This window comes from Sinocyclocheilus rhinocerous, unplaced genomic scaffold (assembly GCF_001515625.1).
Source record: "Sinocyclocheilus rhinocerous isolate Xijiao unplaced genomic scaffold, SAMN03320098_v1.1 scaffold820, whole genome shotgun sequence".
NCBI lineage: Eukaryota > Metazoa > Chordata > Actinopteri > Cypriniformes > Cyprinidae > Sinocyclocheilus > Sinocyclocheilus rhinocerous.
In genome coordinates this window covers 1,004,457-1,015,075 of record NW_015670386.1, presented here as the reverse complement: position 1 = coordinate 1,015,075, position 10,619 = coordinate 1,004,457, and the positions used below count along the sequence as shown (strand labels likewise).

The 10,619-nt window shown below is 42.2% G+C and overlaps 1 protein-coding gene across 4 annotated transcripts in view; it reads left to right on the top strand.

The window, feature by feature from the left end:
* Positions 1–10,619, top strand: part of tnrc6ba (trinucleotide repeat containing adaptor 6Ba) — a 39,733-nt gene that overhangs the window by 6,143 nt on the left and 22,971 nt on the right. The window contains exons 1-3 of one of the 4 annotated variants that reach the window (XM_016546059.1): positions 2,630–2,789; positions 3,344–3,370; positions 3,526–6,336. In XM_016546059.1, the coding sequence (XP_016401545.1) occupies positions 2,642–2,789; positions 3,344–3,370; positions 3,526–6,336 (2,986 nt within the window). In that variant the 5' untranslated portion in view covers positions 2,630–2,641. Of the gene's footprint in view, positions 1–1,479; positions 1,831–2,629; positions 2,790–3,018; positions 3,036–3,343; positions 3,371–3,525; positions 6,337–10,619 lie in introns of those variants that run through there. The other 3 variants (XM_016546061.1, XM_016546058.1, XM_016546060.1) reach the window with 3 other exon arrangements.

The following is a 10,619-nucleotide window of genomic DNA, read 5'->3' as shown; positions in this document are numbered from 1 at the left end:
ACTGTTTTAAACCTTAGACCTCAGTTATTGTGAAAAAAGCCAGGAAATTTCAGTTTTGGCAATATGGGACCTTTAAGGATTGTTGTGGTCAGCTGACTCTTGAAGGTTTTGATATTCTTCATCTGTTTGCTGGTCAGTTCACAGCAGTGATAGAAATGAATGTTTTCCAGTAAGTTTAAATTGATTTTTAAATTTTATGGGCATTTTTATCTAAAAGTGTGCATTATCTTTTGAGTCAAATTCTTACATTTAATCAGTTGATTAGAATAATAAGACATTAGGGCTGTTACCAGTATCAGTATCAACAAAATTCGTCTTTACAATGCAGAGGAAACTCAGAAGCTGCATCTGAAGAGGCATTTAGATGTAGGCCTATTTGCACACTGTTTAATTGAGCTCAGAGGGACATGAATGCATTTAACCTGCAGTTACAAATGCATAAATAATATTTTGTTATTTTAAACATAAAACATTAACTACTGATACTTACAATTATTTTAAAAATGAAAAGATACTTTAAAGGTGGGGTATGTATTTTTTCAAAAACGCCTTTGAAAACTGAGTCGGGCCGAGTACCAAAACAAACTTGTAGCCAATCAGCAGTAAGGAGCGTGTCTATTTATGATGTGGAGGAGAGAGTGCTCAGTGCACAGGAGGTCAGACATGAGCCGAGCGACGACAGAAAGATATGGCGGATTAAAAAAAAAAACAACAACAAGAGGAAAATGTCTGCGGAACAAAAGAAGGCTTACGATAAGGCAAGAAGTAGGACCCGTGTAAATATCGGATCAGCTTTCCAGCGCTGGAGAGAACTCAAGGAGCGGAAGGTTTTTTATTGGCGAAATAGAACAAAAACAGGCAATATGGTGTCTAAAACGTAAGTCTGTTAATATTAACTTCTTGTTTATTGAACTGTTGCATAAAATCAGTATCACATTTGTAATCATGCTGATTTTTAGAGGTAAAAATTGGCACTCTTTGTGTGATATTGACTAACTTTCTGTGGTATTTTTATGCATAACTGTGTGGGGAGTGTGTGTGTGTGTCAGAGAGAGAATGAGACAATCAACATGAATGGCGCTTATTCTTTCACAAAGCATAGCTAATGTTAACTTAGGGACATCATAACTAGCCACCATATATTGATTTACGGTCTTAAATATGTCCAGCGTTTATCGGGTTGTGCGTCAGTAATAATGGTCCGTGGAAAACCCAGTGTTCCATGTGTAGTTACAGTAAATGGTCTAAACGAAGCCTTGAGGCAAACAATTTGCCTCGATGATTTTTTGTATTCGAGTTACTCAAGGAATCGTTTCAGCCCTACTGATATCCTGAAAGTTACAAAGATAGTGTGTCATTGTGCTGACAAGCACATGGAAAAGTGTGTTAATGTGTATAATCTATTTATTCTTTCCTTTACCTGAATGTAGCTTTTCTGCAGTTCTGCTCTCATTTGCTCCTAAATTTTCCACTACACAGTGCCAGAATTGACCAAGCCTCCATCTGCACAGTCTCCTGCCACCCCCAACTCAGCTTCCCCCAGCCCTGGCCCCGTCCCCTCTTCAACCCCATCCGCTGCCACCCCGGCTGCTGGCGCCCTCCCTCAGGGTGGGAACAATGCTAAGCGGCCGGCGGTGGCCAACGGACAGCCCTCCCCCGGCACACAGAATTCTCAGCGCTACATGCCCCGTGAAGTGCCACCTCGATTCCGTTGCCAGCAGGACCATAAAGTGCTACTGAAGAGGGGCCAGCCACCACTGTCCTCCATGCTGCTGGGGGGAGGCAACAGCGGGGGAGACAGCCCCAATGAAACAGTGGCTTCTGCCTCAGGTAAGAATCATCAAGTGAATCATTTGACTAACGGAGAAATTGAAACTTTGTTTTTTAAGGCTCTTTATTTAGAGAAATATGTGAAAGAGACCACAAACAGTAAGTTCTTTACATACACTTTAAAAGTTTGATTTCAGTTGGACTAAAACAATAATTTGTATTTTTAAAATGTAATGTAAGCTTTATAGTTAAATTGTCCATAAGTCTAACAAATCGTGATAATGTAAATGTAGCTAGCTTAGCTCAAAACACAATGCAAGGTATTGTACCAGTCTGTATCAAATTTTAGAATACTCATTGTGTCCTGTATACTTGGAGTATACTTGCACGCTGTAGTGTCACGCTGTAGGTTAGGGTTACATACTTCTTTGGAGAGTGGTTACAGCTTGCAGCAAAAAATTAAAGTTCACAAAAATGCATTTCTTCTGTGAAACACTTTAAAGACAGTTTGATAAATCTGTGTTTTTGTCAATACAATGAAAGTCCAAGTCCAAGGTGTTCCGAGTCCTGTATTGTTTTGAAACCCCAATGACTTAATTTTATGAAAATTATTTAAAAAATGAAAAGATACTTTAAATGTGAAATTAAAACCGCCAGTGGCAGGCAGCAAGTCACTGTTAATAAGTGATTCATTGCGATTGAACTGAATCATTTAAACGGTTGATTCATTCAGGAACGAAACACCGTCAAGTTGCTCAGAGACGCAAAACAGCGCTGTGGCTGTGCCTAGAATTATTTTTTGTTGGCGAAATAGAGCAAAAACAGGCAGTATCGTGTCTAAAACATAAGTCTGCAGAATTCTCAGCGCTACATGCCCCGTGAAGTGCCCCCTCGATTCCGTTGCCAGCAGGACCATAAAGTGCTACTGAAGAGGGGCCAGCCACCACTGTCCTCCATGCTGCTGGGGGGAGGCAACAGCGGGGGAGACAGCCCCAATGAAACAGTGGCTTCTGCCTCAGGTAAGAATTATCAAGTGAATCATTTGACTAACGGAAAAAGTGGAACTTTTTAAGGCTCTTTATTTAGAGAAATATGTGAAAGAAATCACAAAAAATAAGTTCTTTACATACACTTTACATGTTTGATTTCAGTTAGACTGAAACATTAATTTGTCTTTTTAAAATGTAAGCTTTTTAGTGAAATTGTCCATTTGTCTAACAAATCTAGATGATGTAAATGTTGTTCAGCTCCAAACACAACGCAAGGTATTGTACCAGTCTGTATCAAATTTTAGAATACTCATTGTGTCCTGTATGCTTGCAGTATACTTACACGCTGTAGTGTACACATTTCTTTGGAGGGAGTTTACAGCTTACAGCAAAAATGAAAGTTCATAAAAATGCATTTTTTCTGAGAAACACTCTAAAGATATTTTGATAAATATCTGTGTTTTTGTCAGTACAATGAAAGTCCAAGTCCCAAGTGTTGCGAGTCCAGTGTTGTTTTGAAACTCAATTACTGAATTGTATGGACAACAGCAGTTCTTCAAAATATCTTATTTTGTGTTTCACAGAAGTTATGCAGGTTTGGAATGGCATAGGTGAGTAAATGATGACAGAATTTTGGGGGTGAATCATCCCTTTAAGACTTTGAGACTTGTTTGTATCATATTGGTTTAGTTTATATACATGTAGGTTGTGTGTCATAAGAAAATTATCTTGGAGGTTCATGAATAGTTTGGTATTTTGTTTCCAGATCCAAGCCAGGGCCTTGTGGGTCCAGCTGCTCCCTCACTGCCCCATACGTCATCCTCCTCATCAATCGCTGCTTCTTCTTCTTCTTCAAATTATGCAAATTCCATGTGGGGGAACAGCTCTGGCAGTCAACCCCTCTCTCAGGGCAGGGAAAAGGTGATAGTGGACCGGTCAGACCTGGAGGAATGGCCCAGTATTGCTGCTGGGGATGGGTCAAAGGCAGGGGATACAGCAGGTACCGGAGGTGCGGACAGTAGCGGAATTCTGAACTGCAGCACCTCATGGGGTGAGAGGCATCTCCAGCAGCAAGCGAAAGTTGTGGGAGGAGGAAACGGGAGAAAAGGAGTGAATTCTGGCAGCCCTTCCCCACCCACATCCTCCGGTTCACCCAATGAATGTATGCAGTCTGGTAGTGTTTGGGCTTCATCCTCCCATGAACTCATAGGGGGGAATGCAGTAGCAGCAGGCTCATTGCCCCCCATATCCAAAGCTGCCCCTCTCCCAGGGAGCTCCGATAGCTCCCTTGGTGTCAGCTGTGGGATTCCAGGTGCCAATTTTACCCCTAATGCCAATCCCTCTGCTTGGCCAGCCCTGGGACAGGAAGGAGCTGGGACAGTTGCAACAGAGGGTGGCTCCTCTTCCCTCCAAAGCTCATCTTTGTCTGCCAGCAACCCTCTTTCTGTGAATCAAGCCTCTCATCAGCACCAACTTCACCAAATGCAATCCAGAGACAGAGAGCCATCCTGTGGAGAGTGGGGTGGTGCAGCACTGGAAGCAGGAGCAGGACCAAAAAACACAGGGGTGGCAGAGGGGGCTGATATGGACTCTGGAAGCACAGGTGGAGGGGACGGCTCCACTTCTTCTTCCTCCTCCACCAGCTCATCATTGTGGAGAGCTCAGCCTTTCCCTGCAGACTCCAAAACGGGTGCCTCAAGGACTGAATCTTGGGAGGATGGAGCAGGTGGGAGCTCTGTGTCTGCTGAAGGCAGGAAAGCGTGGGGTTATGCCAGTCAGGATGATCGAGGAGATTTGACGAGGGGAAGTGCATGGGGAACAGGAAGTGGGGGTCAGACCCCCGGGGTATCTCAGGGAGCGTGGGGTCGGGACCATATGTTGGTTGGGGAGTGGGGGGCGTCCAGTGGTGTTGGGGGTGTCAGCAATCCAGGTGGGAAAGATGGTTCGAGCAGTAACAGCAGCAGCGGCGGCAGTGTCGGTAACCCGACGACTTCCTCCACACCTTCAAATATGACAAGAGCTTGGGACAATCAGAAAGGAGTTGGGGATGTAGGAGCAGGAGACTCGAGTGAGTGGGGAGGCCAGGGTAGCAGAGGTGGGGGAGGTACCTCATCCTCCAGTGGCGGAGGAAACTCCAGAAGTGGCAATCAGCACCATGGCCACCACCGCGCTCATCAACCTCCCAACCCTGAAGTGACCTTACAGAATCTGCTTAGCCGGTCTGACCTGGACCCTAGAGTGCTGTCCAACTCTGGTTGGGGTCAGACACAAATCCGTCAGAATGTGGCATGGGATTTGGAGGGAGGTGGCGGAGCAGCGGCACCAGGTGGAGCAGAATCCTCATCTACAATGAGTGCACCTGCCCACGCTCAACCGTACTCTGGTCCATCTACCACCACAACTACTGATCCATCTTCCTCCTCTCTGCTCCAAGGTGCAGCTCTAAATGCCAACTTGAACTCAAACTCCATCCTTGGGCCACCCGCTGTTTCACCTGGTGAAGGTTGGGATAACAGTAGTAGCAACAGCAGTTCTTCTTTGCATGCCAGAAGCTCTCCACCCTCGGGTGTCAATATCCAAAACCCTGGCGTCTCACAATCTGTAGGTGGTGTAGGTAGTTCAGTCGGTGAACAAGGCAAGCCATCTGGGGGTTGGGGAGGGACTGCTTCATCAGAGGGCCATGGGAAAGGTTGGGACAGCGAAGGACATGAGTGGCGAGAATGTAGAGCAGGGAGCTCGTCAGGCAGGTGGGGAGATTTCCAAACACAGGGTACTCCATCAACTGGAGGAAGTGGCTGGGGAGACCGTCAGGAGGAGAAAGGAACAGGCGGTTGGAAAGAAATGGGACGGGGGGATGCGGGCAATAGGGGAAAGAGAGGTAGCAGCGACTGGGGAGAGAATGAGCCCAAATCATGCAGTGGGGGTTGGGGGGATGGGAAGAGTGGTGGAGGTACTAGTGGGGACTCAGAAGTGGGTACATGGGGTAATTGGGATGAGGGAGCTCCTAGAGGGTCATTGGGAACTGGAGGTAAAGGGGCAGGTGGAGACATGGGTGGCAAATCTCACCAAGGCTGGGGTGGGAAGATGCACCCGTCACAGATGCCAAACAGCCAATCGGCCTCACAGAAAGGCCCGGCACAACAACAGCAGCAGCAACAACAATCACAGCCTCAGCAGTGTCAGTCGGTGGACACAGGGGCCATGCAAGGGGGCTGGGGAAGACCAGCAGGTCCTTCAGCCCAGAGCCAAAGTTCAGGGTGGACTTCAGGGCCCATACCCCAAGTTTCCAGTGGCTCTGGAGACACATCAGAGCCCAGTGGTTGGGAGGAGCCTTCTCCACAGTCCATCAGCAGGAAAATGGAGATTGATGATGGAACATCTGCTTGGGGTGACCCCAACAACTACAACAACAAAAGTGTGTGGGATAAGAACAATGCCCCATCTGGCCAGGCACAATCAGTGTCCCCTCAGCAAGCACCCCCAACCCTACAGCAGCAGCCACCTGGAAGAATGCCAACTGGCCTTGGGAATAGGGACATGAACCTTCCACATTCAACAAACAAGGGGCCAGGAATAGGTAAGAACGTGTGCTTTCCTTTGAAGTAGGGGTGGGCGATATGGAAAAATTATATCACAATTTTTTTTAGAAATATCACAATTTACGATTTTATCACGATTCTTTGTCATGTTGGTTTTACTATTTTGTAAGTTGTTTGAGCATAACAGCCAAACTAATTTCCCTATTATAAAAACAAAACCTTTCAAGGTAACAAGATAAAATAAAAAAGGCAGATATTAGGGATGGGCATTCCAAGCAAAAATAATATTCAAAAACCGCAGGGTATTATTCAATTATTATTCGAAAATCGCACCCCTTCCCCGCATGCACGCACAAACACCCATAAACTGAGAGAGAGGGAGAGAGACGGGATTTACACTTTCAATCTGTATGATAAACTGTTTAATTCAGAAGATAGGCTGCCTTAACTCAAGCCATATAATGATTGTAACTAGGGATGCACCGATACCACTTTTTCCAGTGCTCGCCCGACACCGATACTTTTATTTTTGGTACTTGCCGACAGTGTTGGGAGTAACGCATTACAAAAGTAATAATATTACAGTAGTATATTACTTTTTGCTGTAACGTAGTAATATAACGCATTACTAATACAATTTGGGTAATATTATTATGCTGTCTGTTGTTCTGTTGTTGGTGTTTCTTTGTTTGAATATGGCGCTTATCACATGCTGTGTGGTATCGGCGTTTGGTATCGGGGCATTTTAACGAGTACGAGTACAGGAGACCAGTATCGGGCCCGATACCGATACCAGTTTCGGTATCGGTGCATCCCTAATTGTAACGTGTTGAAACATATTAATATAATAAACACAACCGAATGATGGCACTTATTAACATAACAGTCCGTCGATTAGCATAAATGTACTGCTCATAAGGCTAGGACATTTCCATTTAAAAAAATGAAACCCCTAAAGTGAACAGATACGAGATGGGAGGAAAAATATACTTCGATATCTTCTGTCGCAATTATATAGTTGGGTAATTATACTGTATATAAACTGCGGGCATCAGGGAGCCGTTATTAATATGCGGGGCATTTAAAACGCTTTTGAACACTCTTGTTTTTTACTTTCACTTTCGAGATTCGCGATCACATGTACGGAGCAACACTCGGCAGTACTTACCACACATTTTACAAGATTAGATGTTTGTCAGTGGTGCTCAGGATCTGCAAATCATTCGCCATCGTCCTATCGGTCATCTCTCCTTACTCTGTTTTTGTGGTAAGTGAAATGTTATGTTCTGTAATGTAACAGGCTACCGCTAGCAAGTGGCTAACCATGTCCCTTTAGTGGCTCCGTAGAAAGCGTTATTTGTTTTCCGCGCCTTTCTGAACATGGATTCAGCCACACTTCTAACCCAGTCGGGGGTGTTTGTGGTCCGCACAGAACTCTTATTTGACATTGTCCCAAGTTACTGTAACCGTTATATGCTACGCAAGTCTTTTTTTATGCCACGCAAGTCTACACTGTGCGCGTGAGACAATGTGTTCTTCTGTTGTTTTTGACAGCTTTGATGTGCGTTATTGGCAGCGGCACCCTCTGCTTACATGAACGCGTCACCACCGCATTAGCACGGAAAACATGGGGAGATTTTTTAAGACAATAATCGCACAACCTATTCGATATTCTATATTTAAATCAACTAATTGAATATTAGAAAATCGTGACCCATCCCTAGCAGATATTTAGGCCAAAGTGGGCGAAGATAAAAATCTTTGTCATTATTTTATCTTTGTTATTAAAAAATAAGAACAAAGATACACATTACAACTACACATAATATACAAATAAATTAAACAGTGCTTTATTTTCAGGTACAATAGGTGTATTTAGCAGTAGCATTCAAGAAATTGAATGAACAAATATAAAAATAATACATTATATAGACGGATTCCTAATACAACTATTTTAAAGATCTTCAGTCAAGAATAGTGAGTGATTTTTTTCTTTGCGTTCTGTTGTTTTATTATTGTTAAAGGAATAGTTCACCCAAAAATAAAAATACTGTCATCTGTCTGTCAATTCTGTCATAGTTAGGGCTGTGCAAAAAATCAAATGCGATTTTCATGCGCATCTCGTCAGTAAAGCCGCTCCTGTGAATAGTAGTGAATCTCCAGCACGTGCTTTCAGATGGAGCGGCATTTACTACGCGATTTTGTGTAGCTTGTCAGTGAACTACGGCTCTGTGTAGTAAATGCCGCTCCATCTGAACGCGTAGTTTTAGTGTTTTATTTTTTACATAGTGTTTTATTTTTATACCATCATTTACTCACTCAAAAGTTGTTTTAAACCTGAAGGAGTTTATTCTTCTGCTGAACATAAATGCTATTTTGAAGAACGTGGAAAACCAAACAATGGCTGGTCCACAGTGACTTCCATAGTATTTTTTCCTACTATCAAATTTAATGTGGACCAGCAACTGTTTGGTTACCCACATTCTTCAAAATATCTTCTTTTCAGTGTTCAGCACAAGAAAGAAATTAATACAGGTTTGGGTGAGTGAGTAAATAATGACAGAAATTAAATTTTAGGGTGAACAATCCCTTTAACACTAGAACCGCCAGGGGTCGCTGTATACCTAAAACCACCAGCGGGTAAATTTTACCTACGCACATGACAGCTGTTTCTGAATGGCTAAAGAACATATTATTTCACTGCATTATGCTACTGTCTTCACAAAGAAGTGTCTAGAGTCATGAAATGATTATGTCTAGTCATCAACTATATTTTTGTCCTGTTGTTTTATGTTCAAAACTTTTTTTATGCAGGCTACACAGTCACTTTTCATAACGGTCAATATTACGCTAAACAAGCCTGCACTGACAACGAGAATTAGAAGGAAGTAAATACATATTTAGGTGGTGTAACAGGCTATTATAATACAATGTCATTAATCAATATATTAAGATAACCTATGTTATTTAAATTACTAAAATAGCCTATAGACAATAATGAGCAATAATAATTCACCACATTGCATAGGATGATGCGATGACAAATTCAAGCGCACAGCTTCACCTAATTAATTATTAATTTGTTTAGTTATATCATTTATAATTTGAATTATACAAGAAGAACACCAATAAACTTCGGGTAATTAAAAAAAAGGTTTTATTCATTAGCCTACATCAGATCTGATTTTTTTTCTTCAGGAAACAGGCAGACTAGAATAAATATCAACACAGAAGCGAACAATAAACGATAAAAATGGCAAAACAAAAATTAAATAATTAATTTTGACAAATTTTGAACAATTATGAGTAACATTAGGATAAAACAACTAAATATGATATATTGATCGCCGTCAGATGCTGAGCCGACAGGACTCTTTACTTATCTCCCCAGACTCAGACTCTCCATCGCTCATGGCATTTAGTGCTTCTTATACCTCTTCAGCATTCATAAATCGCCTTCTTTTACTCATTTTGTCTTATTTATTGAAACTGATAACCGCTAATTCAGTGAGTGAAAGGTGTTGCCTAGCAATGTACTATGTTAAAACATAAGCGGCACGAAAATGACAGCGCGAAAATACAGGCATATAGGTGGGTACATTTGACCCGCTGGCGCTTATAGGTATAAATGCCCCGTTTTTTTATCTGGTTTTATCTAAACAGTTTTTAACAACAGGGGATTGTAAATCACACAATTTTAGTAAAAGTCAGTGACTGGGAGACTTGAATGTTTTATTAAAAATCTTTTATGTACGTTTTAAAAACAGCCACGGGTAAAATTTACCCCGTGGCGGTTCTAGTGTTAAATATTATTTAACATTTGTTTAATGTAATGTAAAACAATAAAAAATATATATTATTGATTATTGCAATTAATAATAATAATAATAATCATCATCATCATCATCAATCAATCCAGACTAAGCCAGTTGTCTAGTATTTGCTGGTTTCAGCTGGACACCCCTACATGGTCAAGCTGGTATTCAGCTGGTTTTAGAAGGTTTTTTTATGTTGAACAGTAGAAATAAACTCATACAGGTGATTTTCATTTTTGGGAGAACTGTTTTATTAAGACCTAGTCTTATTAGCTAGCAATCAACCAAGTGGTAATATGTTGTTAACGTTACACTAGCCTTCTTGATCTGTTTGTTTAGTATGACTCAAGCTAAAGTTGTCTTCCCACTAGAATACAGTGTTGAAAGCATGTCAGCTACAAACCCATTGTCAAACGGACGCTCCGCTGCAGGTGGTAGCATCTCGTTCACAGGCTCCCTGTAGATCTTCTCATCTCCATTTCTGATGCATCCTACCGTGGAGAAGT